The sequence below is a fragment of the Onychomys torridus genome, chromosome 17, assembly GCF_903995425.1.
Source record: "Onychomys torridus chromosome 17, mOncTor1.1, whole genome shotgun sequence".
NCBI lineage: Eukaryota > Metazoa > Chordata > Mammalia > Rodentia > Cricetidae > Onychomys > Onychomys torridus.
The window spans coordinates 41679074-41703437 of NC_050459.1; the positions used below are offsets into that span (position 1 = coordinate 41679074).

Below are 24364 nucleotides of genomic sequence, written 5' to 3' on the forward strand. Positions count from 1 at the left end.
CAAACTAAGAGAGGTTGAAGGCAGGTTGAAGGCCTTGTCCATATCCCCATGCAAGTTCATCACCACGCCGGTTGGAAACATAACGTTCGTTAGGCGACCCTCACTGTCATAGCTGGATAAGAGAGGCATCGTGTGGTGTTAACAAGGAAATGCTGCCACTTTCTGCCTATACGTTTAAGGCACACCTCACCCCAAGTTACGGCCAGTGAGATGGCAGAGAAGGCATACTCTCAAAAACTGTCGGAGGACACAAAACAGAGTGACACGTGTCAAGAGCTGGAATTCAGATGTTACATTAAAGAAGAATGGAAAAGGACGTTTTTCAAGGCTAGCATTATTTTATATACTGTACGATGCATGCGCGCGTGCGTGCGTGCATGCGTGTGTGTGTGTGTGTGTGTGTGTGTGTGTGTGTGTGTGTGTGTGTGTCTGTCTGTCTGTCTGTCTGTCTGTCTGTCTGTCTACATATAACACTGCCTGCAGGGCCTTGATCATTTCACCGGTGTCTCTAAATGTTCCTACCTTCCCTTCCCCGCATCTGATTTATCTTAGAACAGGAAGGTCCACATTCTACTTGGGTGCTACTGATAGCTTTCTCGTTAATGCATTTCAAATTCTGCCTTTTTTGCCTTTACCTTGAACCATGGTGTAGAAAGAATCGATGGAGGACAAATTGGAAGTGATGCTGACGTCTTCGTCTCGGCTGGATGACTCAATGTCCACCGTGATAGCCTTGTCCATATCCCCATGCAAGTTTGTCACCACGCCGGTTGGAAACGTAACGTTCGTTAGGCGCCCTTCACTGTCATAGCTGAAATAAGAGAGGCATCGTGTGATGTTAACAAGGAAATGCTGCCACTTTCTGCCTATACGTTTAAGGCACACCGGCATTAGCGGCACAAATTTGGAGGAGTAGTTGTTTTTGTGCATGAGCTATGCTGAGTGAGGACTTCAAACATGCTTTGAAGTAATCAGAAGCCTGTGGAACACAGACAAACCTCACTGGTGAGAGCCGGGGTAAACAGAATAGTTCTCCATCTCAGCATTTTAGTCTTTGAAGTGTGACCAAAACCCACCTGCACATCTAATTTGCTGTTTCAAAGGGAACATGTTTGCTGATATTAAATTCCTTAGCTTTTCTCCATATTTTCCACCAAGTAGACGTAATTCGCTGCTCTGTGCTATTAAAGTTATATCCACTAAGCTCTCCATGACTGTTCAACCTGCACACACATGCACCCCCTTCACACACACTTAAAGCATTATTTTAGCATCTTGAGACATTTTTTAACACATTAACTAGAGGGAAAAAAAACCGTTTAAAGACTCTTTTTGGACAGTGTTGGGGCTGGTACCCAGAACCTAGTGAAAGCTAGGCACATGCTACATCACTAAACTGCATCCCTAGCCCTAAAGACTAAAAATTTCTCAGTGACTGACGTAGTTTCCAGCAAATAGGGACTTTGGTGGTAGTGACGGTGGTAACCTTCCTTAAAAATTACTGTATTTTTTTTTAAGAGAAAGATTTGTTTTTAATTATGTGCACAGGTTGGGGTATGTGCACATGCATGTGGGTGCCCACAGAATATAGATGAAGGTGTAGGATCCCCAGGAGCTGGAGTTACAGGTGGTTGTGAGCCTGCTGATGTGGGTGCTTGGAACTGAAGTTGGGTCCTTTAGACATTTCTTTTTTTTTTTTTTTTCCTGGAGCTGAGGACCGAACCCAGGGCCTTGTGCTTGCTAGGCAAGCGCTCTACCAGTGAGCTAAATCCCCAGCCCCAACTTCTGCTGTCTGTACCTGCTGTCTAGGACTCTGTGCTATGCCAAGTGACTCGCCATATTTAGTGAAAAGAGATACAGTACTTCCTGACATTCGACAGTTCTTTGGTATTTTATTACCTGCTTATTTTTGAGCATACAAATATGGGAAACTTATTGAACCGTTAGGGTTCATTTTAAATACCATGCCGCGATAATAAAAATGTATTACAGGACCAACACTTGACTAAGAATTCAGTTGTTCTGAATCTTCCACTCCTGATGTCACCAGAGAAACATAAAAAATAAAAAGACGACCACGTTATCTGAATAGGAAAAAGCAAATTCAAAATTCTCCATGAAAATTTTAGAAGCTTCCCTGTAGCAAGCTCAGAAGCAGTGATAGTGGGGAATGGATATTTTTAGAGGAAGACAAAAATGGCCAGTGGCAGGCAAACATACAATCATAACAATAGGTATAAATACAGAGCAATATGGAATGCAGAGTAGACAAGCATGCAAATGTTGTTTGTAGTTAGGAGATCCCAGGCCATAAAGATGGCGACGACAGAGGTCTGCTCCATGCCTAGTGTTGTGCCGACCCATTAACTCAAGAGGGCGCAGGGTCAGTGAGATCTCGGGCTTGACTGACGTGGTCTGACAGCCTGCCACACGGCTGGCGTGGTGGGAATTGGGCGCTCAGGAGGAAGTGGGGAGAGATGGAGGCGCAGAGGAACGGACACACCATTAAGTGTCATCATTGCTTGGACTCAGAAACAGCAGCGCCAAAGAAAACAGAGCAGACATCCTTCCCTCCTCAGCAACTCCAGAGCCCCGAGCAGATTAAGACATACATGAAAGAAATCCAAAATAGTTTACTGCTGTTACTGCTTTTCTGAAGATATTGATCTCGAAATAAGCAGGCACAGGCTCATTCACATGACACAGAAATATGGACAAAATCAGTCTCCAGTCGAGGCTTATATTCAGTATAATTCTTGCATCACATGGTACTGCTCACAGTTCCTGAGTCCTTTAGAAATTGAGCACATCCTGTTCAATGCTCTTACAGAGAGCTCATTCGGTACCACATTAGCCCTCCCCCCGTCTTGTAAATGGGAAGATGAAGATGATGTGGCTAAGTCGCTTGCTCAGGTTCTTCTGGCTGAGCTGTCAATGGAACTGTCGGGCCCCTGACCTCAGGCCCATTGTCCTTTCTGTAAATCACAGGGCCCGATTCAGAGTTGAGAACTGTGCTTTTATACGTGTGATCCTACTCGAAAGCAGTGTACCAATTCATTCTGGCTGCAGCCGCTGACCTGCCCTTTCGCTGGTTTCTATTTCCCAGCCCATTCAATCTCAAGCCGAAACTTCACCTTCCTCCCGCAGAAAGCATTTTGCCAACCTTTGACTTGATGCTCTCGTTGGCTTTACCACTCATTCCATTTCCTGCTGGGCAGGCATTTTCTACCACAGGAGGTTGAGCACATGGGGATGCAGCCCAGGATGCTGAGCGTTCAAACGGCAACCTGTTAGCCTTCAGTTCTTTGGGAAATAAAAACACAAGTAACCTTTGCAGACAGTGCGGTTAGTAGAATGCAGAAGGCTAAGCCGGCTACTCAATGGCTCAGCTTAACAGTTTGGCCCTGGAAGTTCTGAATGCGTGCCTGCCAACAAATGGCTAAACCTAAGTTAAGGCATTAACAGGACTAAAGTATGTGAAGAAGGAAGGCCGGGAATGAGTAAGAGCTCTCACAGTATCTTCCTGTCTAGCTACCCATCAGTTTTTGAATATAAGGGCACTGAGAACCCAAAGAGAATACAAAATAGTCACATATGTGGAAGTTTGCCTCCTAACAATGAGTGCCCCTCGGGTACTAGGGATCCCCAGAGGGACCAGAATGTAAGGCAGAGATGACTCCAGCTGGAGGAGCCAGTGGGGACCTCCTTGAGGTGACCTCTGCTATCAAGCCTGGATAGCAGAGATTTCCAGAAGCAGATCAGGCCTGGGTGGGCTAGGGGGTAAGGGAGTTGGGGGTGCTGGGGGTCTTGGACATACAGCAGTGAAGTTGTTGGGACAGGGAGAGAGGTAAGTTAGTCACTGAACATTAAGGGGCTAGGAGAATTCTGCAGGAGAGTCATACCTTGAGCAGGCTTCAGCATGGGGATGGGGCATTGAGGAAAGTTTTTAGGAAGCAAAATTTTAATGAGGCTGACATGATGGGTAGCACCGAGGGAGCTTATGAAGGGGACAGGCAGTGGGACCTCCCTAGACTTGATGATTACAGAAAACACAGTGAAAACACTGGGGACCAACACTGGGCTTTTAAGTAAAGAGCTACTATCTTTTACCGCACTGTTTCATGAATAAACAGTATTTAATCTGAAGGCAGAAAGGGCCTAATTTCAGGCCAAGAAACAGCTGGTCAAAAGGAATACACTCTGGGGTTGAAAACATGTAGGCCTGTTCCTTGCTTATCACAAGGGACATGGGGATGGTAACTCCTGTGTGTACTTGGATGTTTATGTTGGATGAAGCAGGGCCAACTGGGTAGACATGACTGGACAAGACATATATGTCCTGATGGCGATGAACAGAGGGACTGGAAAAGCAAGGCCTCTGTTTGTTCAGATTCTATCAGTCTCCCGAGGCAGGGCCTGGAATGAGGGTCTTGTGGCCTACCTGAAGAGCAGAAAGGACAGAGAGGGCCCCTTGGGTATTACAAGAAGAGGAGCCACACTCCTGTGGCCCATCTTGGGGAAGAGGACTTCCAGAGTCTATGACATGCTTCTGGAGTGAAGGGAGGAAGAAGAAAGGAAGGTGGGAAGTGGTCAGCACTTTCCCAGTCTCCCTCAATGTAAGGCCCTCAGCATGATAAAGCCAGGCCTTCGGGTGTGGCGTTATGAACCGCCACAAAAGCACCATGAAAAGAATTGTCATCCTCCTTAGCTTTTCATTTCTGTGAAGAGTTTTTCACAGAGTAGGACCTTTGTCAACAGAAGTGAAAATGAGACTTTAAAATGACCAGAGGATTCTGGGGAAGGAGTTGCAACAAAAGAATCAGTTCTCAAAAAACTAATTTTCAGGCAATGCAGTAGCAATAACCCACTGGAACGCTCTGAGAGATCAGAGACCTTTCCATCTAATCCGTAGGCTGCTGGACACTGCCTCTGCTATGTGCAGCTTTGCAGTTCTGCTTAATGTTAGTGGCTTTGGCCTTGGTGCACTAGACCTCCCCTAACTGGTTCGTATATTAGAGATGTAGCTTTTCTTTTATTAGCCTTTTGAATTTACAATGCAATAGGCTCTAGGGAATTTGAATAGAACATCAACTTCATGCTCACTGCTCTACTCATCCTAACTCCAGCTTCATCACACAGCACATTCTTTTCTGCTCCCAGCTGACCCTGCTTCACAAAGGACTCAGCCGGGAAAAGACACTCTCCCTCAGGCTCTTCCTGACCTTTTGCTCTGGCAGCGATGGGGCACCCTTTTTATGGTTATCTATTTATTTGACTTTAATTTTGATTGCATTTTTGCCTAGACTTGCTACTTTAGCTTTCGGAGAGCATTTTCAAAACTCCTTTTATGTTTCCTAGGCAGTGAGATTATTAGTAAATGCCTCAGAGTCATAACCTCAGTCATCTCCAGTTCTTATCCTGAGATGAAATCTCTCTCCTTTCCATTTACAGACATGAAGTGCACACCTCTTCATTTTTCCTTCATAATTTCACACACTTACTTTCCCATTCCCACAGCTGCCCTGGACTTTGACAACTGGTCTACCTGCCTCTCCCCACACTTACAGGTAAATATTTGGGACGCTATGATTAAAATACTCCTACACTTAAATATCTTCAGTAGATTGTCATTTGAGGGAAACACTGACTAAGCTATATTCTCAACAACTCTATGCCAATAGACTACTGATATGGTAAATTACTCAAGTGGAAACCATTTGTACTTCCCCCAAATTTTAGAACTTGCTTGGCTTCAGTGCTTCTGTTAAGATGGGTTCTTTAGTAGAATGTTCAAGTATAGTTGGGGATGGGCTTTCTCATCTTCCTAGAATCTTCTACTATTAGCCTGTTCCGTTTCTCAGTAGGTATATGGATTTGCCCCTAGACTTGAATCACAGTAAGCTTTCCCTGAAAGACTCATGGGTCCTGTGATTCACTGTCCATCTTCTATATCGGTTAGCTTAAATTTCCTTCCACATGAGGCAATGAAAACAAAAACAAGAAAATCTACTTATTGTTGCCACCTGCTATGACAATTTTCTCTATAGTGCTAATTTAGTAGAGCTTATCCATCACTATGGTAAGTGATACAATTACCCCATCAGAACTAAAAAGGATGCAGGAGTCATTCCTTGATTCTCAGTCCTGATGGAGGACATGCAAACCAACAGCAAAATCAGAACAGGACCCATGTGTACTTGGATGGTGGCCTGCTTTGGCGTTCTGATGTTAATAATGTGATTTGTAACATTAAGCCCAAAATTTTATGTATAAGTATTTTTTAAAACAAGTATCTCAGAGATGAACTATTACTTCTCAAGCTAACAGCAATGTTGCCCACAGGAAATCCTCAAAGGTTGGGAGGAGCTTAGAAAAAGCAGCTCACATATGATAAGCAGAGGACTCAAGTGACTTTAAGATGACAGGGCCTTCTTATATGTACCTATTTCAACGTGACAGGGGAAGAGCAAAAGAAAGACCCAAGAACACACTGTTTTGTTTCTCCATGACTTTTCTTTCAAGTTCTGAGAGGACCTTGAGACAGGGGTGTGAACAGACAGGAGAGAGTGGGCTACACCAGTTTCAGTTTCTTTGCTTGGTTGAGTTTCCTTGGGAGGTCTCTCGTAAGGGACAGGGTCTAACCTGTGCTTGTTCCATGAAACCAGCAAGGGCAGCAGTCTGCAGGCACCCTGCCATTCCATTCTCTCCTTGCCCTGAACTCTCCAGATGACATGAGTTCAGAGGAGATGGACGACAACACAACATACCTTCCTCTTGCACCCCAGGCCTGGCCCTTTTGAACCTGGAGCACAGTGAGAGATGGCCTCAGGAGCCATTTTGTTGTTTCAAGAAGCAAACTCAAGCAAGGTGACCCAATGCCTCTTTCTCTGCATAGTCCTAACCTGTAGAGGAGAACCGACACTGTGCTAATGCACCGGCCTTGAGACACAGTCATCTAACCAGGGAGGTCCAGAAATAGCTCCCTTAGGGGTTCAAAGGATTCCGTGCAGTCCTCTCCCACCTTTTCAAACTGTGCACTGGCTGAGGAACATGGACATTTATGGAGGTTTTGAAATGTAGAATTATTAGACAGTTCATCATGAGGAATTTTTGCTCTCTATATGCCTTCACCATCCTGGATGCATTCCACCAGTTCTAGAAATGGGCAGCGGGCAAACTCATCCTCTTTTGTTCTCTTTGTATTCTTGGTTCTTACACACACACACACACACACACACACACACACACACACACACACACACGGACCCAATGCCCAGGAAATGGATGTGCGTGAGGAAAAGGAGAAAACTTTCTGAAGGTAGGTGTTCTATTTACAAAGAAATTTCGTTTATCACTAAGTGGTTGTTATCACCAGCATAATAACACATAAGATTCTCCTTTCAACAGAGATCCAATATGTATCATTGTTTCAGTAAAGGAAATCTGGTAGGTTTTAGTACATGTTTCTTATGGGATAAGCGTTAACAGAGGCCAAGAGAAATTGGAAAAATGGTAGAATCACAGATTTGTTCCAGGAAGAAGGAATTTTTTCATTACGAAGGAACCTTTCATTTCATAAATAAGGGTGGTTCTGTGGCTTGACAAACATCACAGTTGGCAATTGGTCCTGGAGTCAAGGTTTTTACTCTAGTCCAGAGCCATTCCCGTTCAACCACAGCTTTTTCATAGGGGGGGGGGGAGAAGGAAAAGGGAGGAGGAGGAAGAGGAGGAGGAGGGGGCAAGTAGAGAATAGAAAAAAATGTCACAGGGAGCCACATCAATGGCTCGGAAAACCCAGATGGGAATCAATGCATGTAAAGATAAACAACAGCAGAAGACTGTCTTTACTATTTAGTACATCACTGTTCAGTAAGTGGGTAGACTCGGAATGTAAAAAATAAGGGACTGCTGAGTCTAATATGATGTCTGTTCACCAGCTCTGGGAAAATGAATACTGCTCAGTTTCAGAAGGGAAGAGGAACTGTGGGCCTCGGACAGATGAGGAGTACAAAAGAGAATTGGGGAACAGGGCTGGGGAGCTAGCGCAGTTGGTGGAGTGCTTGCCAGGCAGGCATGAGGACTCCAGTTCAATCCCCAGGACAACACAGCTAGGTGTTGCTATACCTGTAACCACTGTGCTGGAGAAGTAGAGCCAGGCAGAACTCTGGGGCTGGCTGGACAGCCTGGTCTACCTGGGTAATTCCTAGGGCAATGGGAAGCTCTGTCTCAAAAAGAAAGGGTGGATGGCGCCTCCTGAGACAGGACTCCAAAAGGTGTTCTCTGACCTCTGAACCTGTGTGCACATATGTGAACATGCATGCACACATACATAAAAGAAACACAGAAAGTGATATCAGGTACAAGGAGAGGTGATTTGAACGTTCTAAAGAATCGGGTCTCCAGAAGGTGGATCCTTGAGTGTTTCTTACTTTACTTCCACAGGGAAACTCCCCTGCCACCGGTAACCAGACCTTCTATATTCCTTTTCACTGTGATTTCATTCACTCCAAGTTTCCTTCTCTCAGTAGCTCCCATATCACATCTGCATCTCAAAAACTGGTTTCCCCCTGAGATCTAACCAGTATTATGTCTTCCTCCTTCTTTTATTATTATTTTAAAGACTATGTCTGCTAACTTCCCCAGGCTGTTCTTGAACTCCTGGTCTTCCTGGCTCAGTCTTCCAAGAATTGCGATAAAGGTGTGCAATAACACACAAGTCTCCAGACAGATGTTTCGGTCACGTGTAACACAGTACCACAGGGACTTACATTCATAACTTCCAAATCTGAACTCCCTGTGTATTTCTGGTGTTTTCCTATCTACTTTGCCAACCATGTTGGGAAAACCGGGAGCTCTCGGAGAATTCTCCCATCTATCCATCTCCTGATGATTAATTCATTTCAATTTGTGATTAGTGCCCAGTCTGGATTCAGCCCTTCATTTCTTATTCCTAACTTTCTATTTCTATGTGTACCTTCTACTCTTCTCCCTTAAGCCCATGCTTACACGGTCACCAAACTGACCATATGGCTTCCCTGCTAAATTCCCCAAGGTGCACCTTTTCTACCCAGGGTGGAAGATTCCTCAGGTGGTCCAAATCCTTAGCATGTCATTTAAGCCCTACTTGAGCGGAAGCATAATCTTCCGACATCTTTCGCTCGTCCCATCCTCCAGTGTCCCCATGCACCTTCCAGGCTCCAGCCATTCTAAGATGCACGTTTGTTTGAATCCTGCCACTAGCAGCCTGTGCAGTCAAGGCTTGCCTGGGTCTGCCGCTCCACCACCTCCTGCTAACGTTTATCTCTATCTTCAGGCGTCGCTTCATTGAGATGTGTATCTTGCCTACTCTTGTTCCCAGCCTGACTTGGATGAGCATCCTGGTTGCCCGCGCTGCGGGCTGAATAACACTGTCTTAGCACTCACCACACTTCCAAGTATTTCTCATCTGTTCAGAGCCCAGCTGATGCCAAACTTGCCTGTTCTCCAGAACTCAAGTCAGCACCTGCCATCATTCATATAGAATGAATATGAGAACAATGCCCGGAAAGGAGCGGCTAAGTGCAAAACGTTCCCTGACCGAAGGGCGTGGACAAAATTCTCACATCACTGGAGCCTCAGAGACCTGAACTATTTAATAGTTTGCTAATCACATTGCTGTTGTAATGCAGCATTTGGGAATGTTTCCTTTTCCTTAAGATGGCTTAACTACTCTTAATTTTCTTTCTTTCTTTCTTTCTTTTTTTTGGTTTTATGAGACAGGGTTTCTTTGTGTAGCTTTGCGCCTTTCCTGGAACTCACTTGGTAGCCCAGGCTGGCCTCGGACTCACAGAGATCCGCCTGGCTCTGCCTCCCGAGTGCTGGGGTTAAAGGTGTGCGCCACCACCTCGTGGCTTAACTACCCTTTTAAAATGGTGTCCTAGAGGGTAGGGTCAAGTGGGACACACCCATATGGGACTAACTGTGGGTGAGGGATATCTTTGTAAGATATACCTTAAAAATTACGTTAAAATTAAATCAGTAGGATATAAACGAAAGGATCGTTTATTGAAAAGGTACATCACAGTTATGTATGTGAAGAGAAACTGCTGGTCATAACCCATTTCACTTATTCTAAATTAGAAATAATTGCTGTGCCGGGCAGTGGTGGTGCACACCTTTAATCCCAGCACTCGGGAGGGAGAGGCAGGCGGATCTTTGTGAGTTCCAGGAAAGGCACAAAGCTACACAGAGAAATCCTGTCTCGAAAAACCAAAAAATAAAAATTAAAAAAAAAAAAATTGCTGCATATATGTGGCCTTCCTTTAGTTTTTCAGTTAGCCATCCTCCGTGCTTTTTGGTTTCTATAGGAACAGTCTGACGCATTTAGATTCATGTAGATAGAAGTATTAGAGGGCCATGTTGCTTCTCCACATTCTTTGAATTCTGGTTTATTACTATCGCATCTTCTTTGAAGGAAGTGTCTCCTTCCTCTATGTCTGCCTTGGTAAGGACCCAACTCTTTCTTTTCTCTTTGAGTTTGACATAGAACGAGGTCTTTCTTTCATCTGACGCTAGACTAACATTCATTACATGCTTAAATTAATTGATCTATTTCCTATTTAAAAAATCAAGACTTTTTAGTCTTTGATTTATTGTATACATTTTAATCAAAAGGCCTAATTATGAAGAAAAAGGATCTTAATTTATATCAGACTTCCTTCCTTATCATAGACTTAGATGGAGGAGAAAACAAATCCTTTCCTGGAAAGTGATATTACTTATTATTAAGAAATAAAAATAAAGATTATTTTTGTCTATGTATGAGCACCCATGTCATGGCACACATGTGGAGGTCATAGGACGGCTTTGTAGAATCATTCTTCTCCTGCCACATGTACATGGCCTCCAAATATCAGCTCCTCAGACTTGGGTAGCAAACACTTTCACCTGCTGAGCCATCTTGCTGGCCCAAGGTAGTCTCTCTCTCTCTCTCTCTCTCCCTCCCTCCCTCCCTCCCTCCCTCCCTCCCTCCGTGTGCCCCCAACTCAGATGCATAGGCTGACCAAACTTTGGGATGAACTTGAAGTCTGAGAAATCTGTTTTGACATGTATGAATGAGTAGGTGGGTTTACATGACGCAGTAATAATGACAGGCTGGAGGGACGCTATGAGGGACAAAAAGCACGTGGGTGATGCCTGGTCATCTAATCCCTTTCTTAGGGTTGATCTTAGGTCAGAGTTCAGGAGAGAAGTGAAATGTCCTCACTGGCTCTAGAGATGCGGAAATGACTCCCAGGCCCAGACATATAAACAAGAGCCTTTCGCTATCTGCAACACATCATTGGGAAAGCTGAAGGGTGAGGAGGAAGGAATGAGGGCTTCTACATGGGTCTTCATTTTACCACCTCAAAAAGGAGTTGGAGATGACGCACAATTCCAGAAAATTCTCAATTGTCAATCTGTAGCTCTGTGACAGGGAAAAGGGGACGCGATCCTGATCTGTCCACATGAAAATCTCTTCTTCTTGAATGACCGTTTAGAGTATCAAGTGTCTGCCTTGGTCTTCTGGTAAATTATCTGATAACTGCTTTGCAAGGGAAGCCGATGAGGCTCTGTATGAGGCAATCAGAGCACCTACCCAATGTGGACAGTTGCTTTAAAGAGGGAAGTCCACATTGAGAGGCTGAATTACTCATTTTTTGGAGCCATTATGGAGTAATTTAGCATCTCAAGAACATTACTTTGCTAAATGGATCACATTGAAAGAGTTACTGTAGCTTTGCGGCAAGGACACATCTCCACGTTAGAGCCAGTGTGTCCGACTCTGAAAAACTAGCTACCATTCTTGCTTGGTTGCTTGTTTGTTTGTTTGTTTTTAAGTCTAGACTACAGAAAGGAGGTGGAATAAACCAAATATTGATGGACGTATTGCCTTTATAGTGTTCAGGTGAATGTTTGAAATGTACCATAGTGACTGTATTCAACTGTCTACACCATTCTCACTGACTTCCTGATCCAGGCAAAACTATTAGAGCATTAAACAGAACAGCAAACAATGGCAAGCAGCGCTAGAATTTCCCCATGATTTTTCCAGTGACCTGCTGAGGAAATCGCTCCACAGTCGGCCCTGAGTTCCTAAAGGCTGTCTTTCACAAAGGAGGAAGGACTAGGGGAAATATCGAGGGGAGGCTGAGAGCCTTTCATTGTAAGGTGCATTATTTGTAAAATGGGGACTTAATTGTTAATGCGGTTTGCAGGCAGAAATAACAAATGATCTGTAGTTTGTCAGAGGCTTTTCAAAGGAGGGCTGAGCCTCAATTCTGTCAGGTGGAAGCTACCGCTAATCAGTTCCTACATCAGTCAGTCAGTGGTGATCAGAGGGATGCCTGTGTAAGAAGAACACAGCAGGGCACTACTGTTGGGTGATTCCAGCCGATCCAATGTCAACAAACAAGGACGCATCATTCCTAATTTGGAATAATTACCCTTGCTTGAGTTTTCCTACTTTATTTGTGTCTTCTGTATACTGTTTTGGATTAGAAAGTGCCCTAAGGGTACCCTAGCTGGCATTTACACCCCTCTGTTCTTTGAGGTCCCTTCTCCCATACTCTCCCAGGGTATCAGAATAGGTGGGGGGGCGGGGTGGTTGTGGGTCTGTGCCATGGGCACAGAGTTAGTTTCATTATAAAGAAATGGTGCAGAAGCTCATTCTGAAATTGCGAAGCTTGAATGAGGGACAATAAAAAACCCAAATGAGGAGCTGGAGACCCATAGATACCTACAGAAATGGGCAAACACTGAAACTCATTTATTTGCTCTGTAAATCTGAATATAGCTCACAAAAGATCACACAGCTCCACAAACACACAGCTCCAAATATCCAAACTCCCAAGACAGGAAAATTGCCACTAACTTGCTGATATGCATGTGCATATCAGTTAGAATTCATAGCTTTGCCTCTACGTTTTCTTCTTCAGCCAGAAGAAGTGCCTCTAGGTGTGCCCAAACCCTTGTATTTTATGTGGGCGAGCAAGCACAGAGCTATGAAATGTCATTTACTAGTAAATAATTTATTCCATCGCCCGATTCCATACACCAGGTTTGCTTCTGCGTGCACTCAAGTGTGAGAACTAGGGTTTCACTTTGGGTATGAGCTTCTTAAATAATACATTTTTGGCAGGTGAGATCTTTGTGGTCTCTCTGTAATGACTTCAGCTAAGAAATCATAGTCCAGGGTAACTGTTTTTAAAGAGTAGGATATGTTGCTGGGTGGCAGTGGTGGCGCACGCCTTTAACCCCAGCACCCGGGAGGCAGAGGCTGGCGGATCTCTGTGAGTTCGAGGCCAGTATGGTTTACTGGAGCCATTTCCAGGGCCGCGTGGATTGCAGAGAAAGATCCTCTCTGAAAAACAACCACCACAAAACCAAAAAACAAAAATTCAAAGACATGTAACTAGGCTTATTAGAGAAGAGTCACACAGTGGGCCTAATTTCTACTGTCCAGCAAGTCAGGAGAAGGCATAGGCAACCACTCAGACACTCAGAGGTAATCAACCCCTGAGACATCAAGGCTGAGCGAAAGCCATCAGATGCTGTATTCTACCAGCTAATTTTTTTTTTATAACAGTCACAACAGGGACAGAATGACTCACGAGTACCACAGAGAGCAACCACTACAAGTCTTGTTTTGGAAATGAAGGCTCTTATGCTTTCAAAACCATTTATGTACCCTAAATTAGGGGCACTTGCCTCTCTTATTGGTGCTGATGAGAACTTCAAGTAGGGAATCAGTACTGCCTACCCTCTGCCCCCATCCTCTGTGGTACCTGGTACAACATACTGTGCTTGCATTGGAATGGAAAAAAATGTTTGCTTTCTTTTTAATTTTTTTTTCTTTTTTTGGAGGATAATTTTGTAATTATATTTATGTACAGAAAACTTAACAGTATACATATAATGCAGTTTAGTGGCGAGTTCTTTGGCCTTTGCCTTTCCCAGCTTGGCAGTGTGAGCCACAGACTCTGGACCCAACGCATTGCCTCCCTAGTGGTGGTGGATTTCAATGTATCTGTCATTGTGATTGGGCCTGCCAGCTTTCTCCAGCTTCGCCAGAGCACACAGAGTCAACCTGTGTGAAGGCCACAGTGGCGTATGTCTTCCTGTGCCCCAGCTGCCCCAGCCTGGCCTTCCTCTTGAAGTTGCAACAGAGGGCCGCCATCTCGTGACATAGGGCAAGCAGGAAGGCCGGCAGCTCCATCGGGTCTACATCGTGGCCAAGCACCACCATCTGAGCCTTCTTGTTCTCCATCAAGGTAGTGACTGGAATGACCCCTGCTCAAAGGGCAGGAGGTTTCTTAGTGGGGACGTCCCCTTAGGCAGCAGCTTTCTTCACAGCAGGGGCCAACAGCCTTGCTCCCCTGCGCCCCCTGCCTTGTCTCTGGCCTGGTGCTGCTGGAGAGCTTAAGGGCCTGGGTAACTGTTTGCTCGTCCAGGGCCTGAGGAACAGGTTATTGACAGGAGGTATTTGAGGGATGGCTCTTTGTCGCTGCAGCCTGATGCACGGGGACATTTGACAAAGCATGTGAGATCTCTTCTGGGTTGGATGTCTTGTCCAGCGCTGAGGTCCCTAGGCCTTTTCTCAAACAGGATTCACAACTTTTGGCTTCCTGTTTCTTCAAATGTCAGGGGAGGGGCCATCTTCTTCTCCCTGGGTATCTGCTCGGTTGGAGGAGAGCTCTCTTTTAAATTTTCCTTTGTTCTCTGCCACGCAGGCAAGGATCCCAAATACCGTTGTTTGCCAAGCAATCTTTCAACGAGTTTATCCTTAACCCCTACTTTTGTGAGTCAGGGCCATGCTATGTAGTTCAAACTGCTCTTGAACTTTGGGTGTACCCTAGACTGGTGTACCTTAAACTCCTAATTCTCCTGCCTCTGCCTCCTGATCACTGGGAGGTATGGTACATCACCATAACCGGTTATATATACAGTTCTTGCTGCCTTCCTGAAAAGCAGTATTTCAGAATAAAACGCTCCCAATATGAAGTCTTTGTTTTTCTCATTCAATTATTTGAACAACAAGACAACTGAGAAAGCCCTTATTATATAAAGAAAAAGAAAACTAGCAAACAAGTACTATAGGGTAAACATCAAAAGGTGGACAAGAAAAATGGGAAATATCGACATTTTCTCTATTAATGACTGGTGCAGGGGTTTGAACCATCCCAGAGAGCAGGAGATCATTTATACAGTATGTTTGTTTTTTTTCCAAGGAGCTTTGGGGGGCTAGGTTTTATCAGAATATTCACCCTCCTACATCACTGGCATCTGCCTCCCATCTTTCTTCAATGAAAAGCTATGAGGAGCATTGTGTGTGCACAGCAACATTCCATGAGTCGTGGGAGCCACGGAGGCAACAGCTTGCATTTGAAAAAATATATATTTCCCCATTTTCTTTGTACTCACACCAGTACAAAAATGCTAATGGCACACTCAAGTTTGCATCAACAACAACAACAACATCAACAACCCGATAAAATGGAAACACTCAAGGTAAGTAATCTGAACCGTCTCTCCTTTAAAATGTCTCTGGCAGGAACTCTGGTAACCATATTTTTACAGTAGGCAAATCGATGGATTCCAGGTCTTCCATCTGTTTCTATTTGATTAAAAACTTTAATTTTCAAACCTTTTTTAGATACTGGGCTAGCTGAGAATCTGGCCACAAAGCATTGGGGATTTGCACTGAAAAGTGCCATTTCTTACAGAGGGTATTTATGCCAAAAGATGATTATAGGCCATCCACCAGCTTAAGGGGCTGGTGTGGTGAAAGTCACAGAAAACAGGTGTGTCTCACTTGGGGATGATGATGATGATGATGATGATGATGATGATGATGTGTGTGTGTCCTGTTACAATCTCCTTGTGGTTTTGGTAAAACCCTGACCACCGTCAAAGCCATCACATCCCTTCCTTTGTAAACTTACCAAGTGTCTTTTCTGTGTCTGCCTTAGACACACAGGGCTACAAAAACACGAAGCAGAGTATTACCAGAACATCAGTTCACTAATAATTACAAAAGGATGGGAAGGCCTGGGGAGCCAGCTCTCTGTAGGCTGCAAGGGAAGGGGTCCATGAGGAAAGCTGCCAAGTCACCCATGTGCATTATAGCTAGGACACAGGCTGGTGTCAAGAGGAAGAGGAAGGGTTAACACGGTCACGGCTGAGACAATGAAGAAGATGAGGAAGAAGCCCTATAGTTGGGTATGAGATAAGCAAGCTGGAAAGATGAGGAGGGACGGGGCTCTGGGCTCGTAATTGCAGGCAGGCTGGCTCCCCGAGTCCCTGGAGGAACACATGTAGGACATTCACTATTGTTCTTTCATATATCCTCACTCTTTGTGGGGCTAACCGTGACAGACTAAATGGTAAGTAAGGATAGCTGCTAATAAGAAAAGACCATCCCAGACTATGCTATAGGCAGACAGTTAAATGTGACGTTAACAGTCAAAGACTTCAGCTCTATCTTGGCTGGGACGGAATTAACCCTGCTGTGGCAAAGCCACAAGCCGATCATGTGAATGTGAGAACAAAGAGACTTTAGTGTTATGAATAGCACCTGAAGCACCTATAAGGTTAGAGAGCGTGGTCAATGCCAGCCAAGTGACAAACAGCTAGCACAGAGTCAAGGTCAATGTTGGAGTCAGAGATGGACGGAGCTGGGCTTCAACCACTCCTAACTGGGTAATCCATAAATAGCACATGCTTTTTGCCCTGGTTGGGCCAAGCACAGATCATCCGGTCCCTCCAGTGTCTTGGCCCACAATAGCCCAGAGATGGGCTGAGAAAGGTCCCAACACTCTAAAAACAAACTGCATCATCTTGTCAGGGACTCAGAGGTCCCATCCTATCTACTAGGGGCACTCACAGCAATTGTTTGTGAAGGTCAGGGTGCAGTAAGAAACCGTGATCAAGGCTCCCGGGAGTGGAAGCAATGGGCTAGGTTTGCCCATTGCTCACCTCCAAGGATCACAGACAAAATGGAATGTTCTGTGAGACTGGGTCCTGGAGGCCTGCCCCAAGAGGACAAGCTTTCCTTCTGTGCTTGAGCCTTGGAAAAGGGGCTTTGCAGGTTCTGACCCTTGGGAGAAGCGGCCTCTTTTGCAAGCACGTACAGAATAACGACCATAAAAACCATCTCATTCGGACCTGGAAATTCCGAATCCCTTAGGGTAGCTACTCTACTTTTCTGTACCTTTTCAAAAAGTATACACGCTTCTTGGCAGTTTTTAAAATTATAATTTTGCTGAAACCATGTAGAGGAAGATAAACAATACACTGATTTTGAAAGTTAAAAATTTGAGGTAAGGTTTTGTTATAGAGCTCATTCTGGCTTTTAACCCACTGTGTCCCCCAGGCTGGCCTCACACTCTGGGTTCACAGCCTGCTTCATCCTCCCGAGTGCTGGGATTATACACTCATGTTACTGTCTTTTTTTTTTTTAAAATCAATACTTCTGTTAATTTTATTAGAAAAGTAATTTGCAAACACTGTTTGGTCTAATATACTCTTAAAATATACCTGAGAGATTTGTGTGCGGTTATAGTTAAATACACACACACATACACACACACACACACACACACACACACACACACACACACACAGAGATATGTCTATATATATATATATATATATATATATATATATATGCATATATGTAAATATATTATAGAGGAGTATGTCTCCTTTGTGTCACTATCATTTCTTAAAAGAAGTCCATTTTTAAAAAACTGTCCCAGATCTACACCACTGACAGAGTGAGCCCATTTCTCTGGTTGCCCAGGCCTGAGTGAATTTGGAGGCCCTCAGTAAACCATCCTGTGGGCTTCCAGCTCGTCTCTGGTAGTCACCACATGGAGAACTGTTGCAGTGTCAGCTTCTGGACCGAACAAGGACATGTTCAAAAATGGCCCACAGAGTAGAGCTTGAGCCTTAAGACGGCACTGCAAACTTAGCTTCTCTTTCCTCTCCCTGCTTTCAACTAAAGCGGATCCCTCCCCGAGGCACCGCCATTGCTGAAGATCTTCTAATGAGGAGTGCTTTCCTGCCCAGGCCTATCTGATGGCTGTGCCTTCTCCCTCTTCGGCGACACAGCCTGCTATCACTTTGAAAGCCCTGCAAAAGGAAGTGCCTTCCATTAACTTCCAATTTATTCCTTTCCTAGTGCGATCCTGAAATGAGGGAAAGGCATGCTAAGAACAGAATTTTAATGTAATTCCACTGAAAAGGTTTGTTCCTCCGACAAAACCGTGCTGCTGGGGGAACATTTGCTTTATTAAAAGGGAACCTGTCAAAAAAACAAGCCGTTCCCACTACAGGGGAACTAAGCTTTCCGTGTAGGAGCCATTCCAGAGAAGTTGTACAGAAAATATTTGTGTACTGAATGACTTTTTTCTCCTGACTTTTATTGTAATTTTAGCGGTGTGTTCTTGGAGAAAATGTTTCTGCTTCAGCATATCACTGTGAGGAATCACACTAAAGGACTCAAAATATTCATCCCGAGGCCTAGTTTGCATTAGTCAACATGTCATCTCACTGCACCTAATTTCCCCTCCTAGTTTGTGCAATGTTAGTCAAGTGAACAAGCAATCGAAAATGGCTTTACACAGGCACTCGTGGTAAGGTACACACACCATAAAATATACAACAGCTAATTTCCATTCCACTCTCACTGACCTCACAAAATGTGACCGGAGAGCACACAGAGCACCTGGGCCACGTCTCCACACAGATGCCCTGCCTTCAGAAGCCTCCTGACCTCCTCCTCACGCGCTTTCAAACGGCGGCCAACGTCCTGATTTGCATTGGGTTGCAAAGTCCTTTAAAGTGTGGTTTATCTTCTCCAGTACCGGACTATGAAAAGCTAAGCCCTTTATTTGATAAGAATAACATTTGCAGGACGGAGGTAACCAGCCAAATCCATTGGAAATGATTTTCAAAGTTTTTCTTCAATGAAAGCTCCTGCCACAGCCAGCTTTATCAGCCAGGCAAATCCAAACCCAGAGGGTTTAGGCCGAAGACTAAAGCTACGGATTGTTCTTTGAAAGGTCTGCTGCTAATCTGTTGAGTGTACTAGGAGCAAAATGTCAGTTCCTAAGGAGAGGTAAATTTATCATGGAGCTAAATGAAATTTAATCTCCGAGGGGTTTCACATGTATGGGTCTCTTCCAAAGCTCTGCATCTAATTTTCATAATTTTGTCTTTTTTATTTTAAAAATAGGGATATAAAAATTATAGAAACTTTAGGACCTCAATAATATAGTTCCCTTCAGAACTTAAGCATGTATCATTATTACTGACTCTCATATGATATTGATATTCTATGATCAGAGTAAAATTTTTATACTTACTCAAAAAATGTTGTCCACCCAGTCTCGTCACTTTTGGTGGCTAAAAGCCCGCTGTTGCCATGGTAAGTAAACAAAACGAGTTCCAGTCCTTGGGCGGTCATGCTTTTCAGACATCCATTGGTACCTATGGTCAACCATATCACTTGGTTATCCGGAGACACCACGCGGACAGGCATCCGATTCGGATCCCTGCGTATTCGGAGGGTATTGCCGTTGCTGTCTGTCACAGCGGTGATGTCATTATCATTGCTGTAGCTGAAATTATACAGGTAGTCACCTGTGACTAAGCTCACAGTGTACTGGTGAGTGCCATTGATGTCGAAGATATAGAGTTCTTGATCGGTCGGAGAGGCAACTTCATAAAAGTTCATAGAGTTTAGTAAAGGCTTGTTCTTTGACACGGCCCGGATCCGGATGTTTCCCAGATCCGCAATGTACAGCGTACCATCTGGAGAGGCAGCAAGGGAGGATGGCGCGTTGAGTTTGGCGTCTTTGGCATAGCCATCTCCACTCTGGTAGCAGTCACAGTTGGCGTCGTTTTTACAGTCACACTCTGAAGGTATTCCAGCCACTAAGGAGATTTCCCCATCCGTTGTGACCTGCCTTATCCGGTTAATTTTCTTCTCGTCAGTTTCGGTAATGTACAAGACACCACTGTAGGACACAGTGATGGCTGTAGCGGATTCCAGGGTGGTCTGAACTGCATGCTTCCCCACCGGATAGTCCACTCCAGGGACCTGGCAGTGCATGGGCCGTCCAGCAGCGATGCGGACTTGACGGTTTTCCGTGATCTGTAAAACTACATTATTATCCAGGACATAGATGGAGTTATCCATAGGGTTAATGGCGAGGTCAGTGGGCCATTCCAGACGTACCTTCATAAAGAGAGAAATGACCTGGTTAGTCAGTTACTACACAGCAGTTAATTTGCTAGAAGAGTCAATTAGACGATTCAGGGAAATTAGCCTTAATTTGATAAACTGTTTTAAAATTGTTTTTTTTTTTTTTCCCATAGCGTGGTAAAACGCACCTACAATTTTTGAGTGAAGACAAATGTAGGGAATAACATCTTATTTAAAAATGCAGCGCATGGAAAGATTTTCTGGTTATAGCCAAACAGAAAATGAACTTCTATGCAGTGAGTCAACAGATATCGCTGAGATATGAACACATATGCTCCTTGTAGTAGTAATAACAGCCAAATGCCAGGGCTTCCTAGGTTATGAATACATTAGTATTCTATTGTGTTTTCAATCAGGCCAATAGTTAAGTTCCTAATTCTAAACATAAGCCCCTTGGGACTAATCGTAGTGTTTTTTCTTGTACTCAGGCAGCCTATGCAATCAAAAGATTAGGGATTTAAGCTGTTTTGTTCTTTCTGGAGTATCTTCATGCTGCTACTTTAGTGGAATTTTATTACACATGCTTAGCATTTCTCAGTGCTAATTGTTCTGTATTTCAGTGAATTCATCAAAGGCAGAATTACAGAAGAAGGTAATGTTTGGTAGCTCCTGATGTACATTTAAACAGAACAGTTGTATCATAACGCCTGATAAGTGCACTGGAACATGGTGCCATCACCACCTACTGACAGAGTAAACTGACGTCACTCAGAAGCGAGACAAACAGCCTAGCTTAATATCTACAGTACCTGGCTAATGTGCATGCTTGTGTCACAGGTTAGCGGTCTGGCAGACGTCAGGTCATTGGACCCCAGGAGGGTTGATATGATTCCATTCTGATCAACCTTTCTGATCATAGTCCCATCAACGAAGTAGATCAGTCCATTCTTATCAATTGCCAATCCTTTATCCAAGAGAAGTAAGAGTTATCATTTTTTTCTTAAAAATGATTAATCTTGATTAAATTCTTAGGCCCAGTGACAAATTCAAAACTTAACTTTGTTAATAAAACAGGTGGTAGGTAGCAGGTAAGACTGCTGATTGTCAAGCTGGGTGTGGTGGCGCACACCTTTAATCCCAGTACTTGGGAGGCAGAGGCAGGTAGGTGGATCTCTGAGTTTGAGGCCAACCTGGTCTACAGAGTGAGTTCCAGGACAGCCAAGGCTACACAGAGAAACCTTGTCTCAAAGAAACAAAACAAAACAAAACAAACAAACAAAAAACAAAACAAAACAAAAAACCCAAAACTCCAAAACTAAAAACCAACCAACCAAGAAACTAACCAACCAAAGATTGCCGATTATAAAATCTTAAGAAAAGGAAGAAAAAAAATCACACACAGGCAATTATAGTTCAAATACATTTACATAAATAAACACAACCAAGAATACAAAGCTCTAAGAATCTCTATCAAGTGTATGAACCTCACAGGCAGAGTCCTTGTATGCTTCAAATACAAAATAACATTTACAGTCCCAATGAAGGCCATACATTACAGAAACAGGCTCAGGTTCTGTTAGCGCCGGCTTATAGTCATGACATTCTTCCAACAAAGACAGAGCTGAGCTGAGGTTAGTGTTAAGCTGACCTTGTTACAATGAAATTTGCCATTATGAATAATTCAATACAGCAAATATTTTTTTCCAGCCCTTGCTCACATAATCCTCACGAGTTATAATGAAAATGAAAAAGTTTCCAACCCCAAACCCATTGTACTGGACGGCAGAATGCTTGCATCAGGAGTCAATCTTGACTCCTTCAAAGCTATTATCACATAGAATCTGAGCCCGTTACCTCCCCAAATTCCTCATCGCAGGCAGATTTTCCCATGGCATAGAAACAAAAGTTGAACGGCACCAAAGTGGGTAAGAGCTAATAGGGTTGCTTGGTGACGCTTTTAAGGAGGCCTGGGACTCATTCATGACAAGGAGATTCCTGGACAATGAAGAATCTGAAGTTTAATAGGACGTGACTTGAATAAGATAGAGTGGTGGCTTCAGTGTTGGAAAAATTGAAAAAAAAAAAAAAAACCCAACAAACAAAAAACCAGTATGATGATTTTTGTTTTTAAAAAGTCAAGAACCTTCTATCTACTGTAAAAAAAAAAAAAATCAACTTAGCCTCTCACAGTTTCATGATACATGATTTTGAAGACACTAGATGTGATGCAGTTTTCCAGAATGGAGTTGGAGATAAAACACTAGACTCAGCATTGAACACGATCAGGAACCACATGGATTTTTCTACCTTTGTATATATAAAAAAACAAAGTCAAGAGTTGCCGGTCAGTACCTTTGGGACTCATGAGCGTCGCCTCCACAGCCTTGCCTCCGTCCCCACACCTGGCTTCGTCAAAAGGAAGGCACTGCTCCCCGGTCCCCGCAACCACTTCAGTGTTCTTCGTCAGGTCTTTCGCTCCCGTGAGTGATTTGGGGCGATAAATTCTGCGGGTGTTAGTATCAGAAACGTACAAATCTCCTGTGACCGGATCCGTAGCCAGGTAGTATCTGTGAGCTGGGTTGCTACTGTAAAAAGATTCACATGTAAATATTAGGGGAGAGCTAATCCTTGGACACAGAGGGAGAGGAAAAGCAAAACAAAACACACCATGAGAAAGTGCTGATGAACTGCAACCCTTTGTCAAAGGCTGGATGAAGGACAAGCTTAAGTCGTAATGACTTAAGACACTATGACCTGAGGCAGAAAGTCTCGGAGATAGTTTTAAGTCTGTGATATTTTTTTTTTTTTTCTTTCTGGCTTGGTGTTGAGGACTCAACTTCCTGTCAGCCATTATTCTTTCTTATTTTATTTTATTTTACATTTTATGTGTATGGATGTTTTGCCCGCCAGTATGTGTGTGTACCATGGGCGTGCTGGCACCAGTGTAGGCCAGGAGAGGACATCAGATCCCCCAGAACTGGAGTTAAGACTGTTTGGAGCTGCCCTGAGGGTGAGGTATCCAACGTGGTCCTCTGGAAGAACGATTGCTCTTCACTCAGGAGCCACGTCTCCAGCTTCCACCAACAGTCATTCTCAAAAACAATTACCCTTGCAGGCAATACACTCGAGCCTAAAATAAAGAAGCAAGTGCCCGACAGACAGATGAAGTCTATTCTAGGGAAAGACCTCTCCAACACATTCTCCATCGACTTAGCATACGACCAACGTCATTATTACTGTCAGGAATTACGGTTTTGCTTTTGCTACAGAGCCACACAAGACAATAACCCCCTCTACCAAGAATGTAGCATTGTGCCCATCATTGCTGCTCAGTAACAGGCCAGAAAAGCAAATGGCGCTGGCACAATGTCTGTTCAGAAGTTGGGGGATAAAATGAGAGAATGCATTCAAATGTAGAAGGCAATCTCGGAACACTACTTTCTTAGGAGTATGACGTTTAGACCCCATGCAAATACGCTCTTCTGGAACGGACGAAAACAGTTTAAGTGACTTGGTATTTCAATGAGGCTGGCAAAGATGGAATCCATTAAATAAGATGTATTTCGATAACAAGCTTGGTTTTATATTCTCTCTCCCCCCATCCCATCCCATCCCACCCCCCTTCTCTATTCCTTTCATCTCTTCACGGTCAAGTACACAAAAAGTCAGACAGTAACGTTGATTTTGTATGAGGACATCTGTGAGACACACAGAAATGTCAGAGATGCCAGGTACATGAAGTCTATGCACCAGAGCTGCCTAAACATGTCTAGGATGATGACAAAAGAAGACACACTAACACAGAAGGGAAAGGCCCATGAAGCCTCAGCTATACACAAAGACCCCTAGGGAACAGGAATCCTGAGATCAGGAGAAATAGTCTTCCCCAGGGAGGAGCACACCAACTGGTAACACACACCACCACCACCACCACCACCTCCACCACCTCCATCACCACCACCACCACCACCACCACCACCACCACCTCCACCACCTCCATCACCACCACCACCACCACCACCACCACCACCACCTCCACCACCTCCATCACCACCACCACCACCACCACCTCCACCACCACCTCCACCACCACAACCACCACAACCACCTCCACCACCACCTCCACCACCACAA

At 44.2% G+C, this 24364-nt stretch overlaps 1 protein-coding gene across 8 annotated transcripts in view; it reads right to left on the reverse strand.

Annotated features, from left to right (window-relative positions):
* Tenm3 (teneurin transmembrane protein 3) overlaps positions 1–24364 on the reverse strand; it is a 2620641-nt gene that overhangs the window by 26016 nt on the left and 2570261 nt on the right. For all 8 annotated transcript variants that reach the window (XM_036166444.1, XM_036166440.1, XM_036166445.1 and 5 more), the window contains 4 exons: positions 22583–22815; positions 21040–21194; positions 19389–20263; positions 636–811 (listed from right to left, as the gene is read on the reverse strand). In XM_036166444.1, the coding sequence (XP_036022337.1) occupies positions 636–811; positions 19389–20263; positions 21040–21194; positions 22583–22815 (1439 nt within the window). The remainder of the gene's footprint in view (positions 1–635; positions 812–19388; positions 20264–21039; positions 21195–22582; positions 22816–24364) is intronic.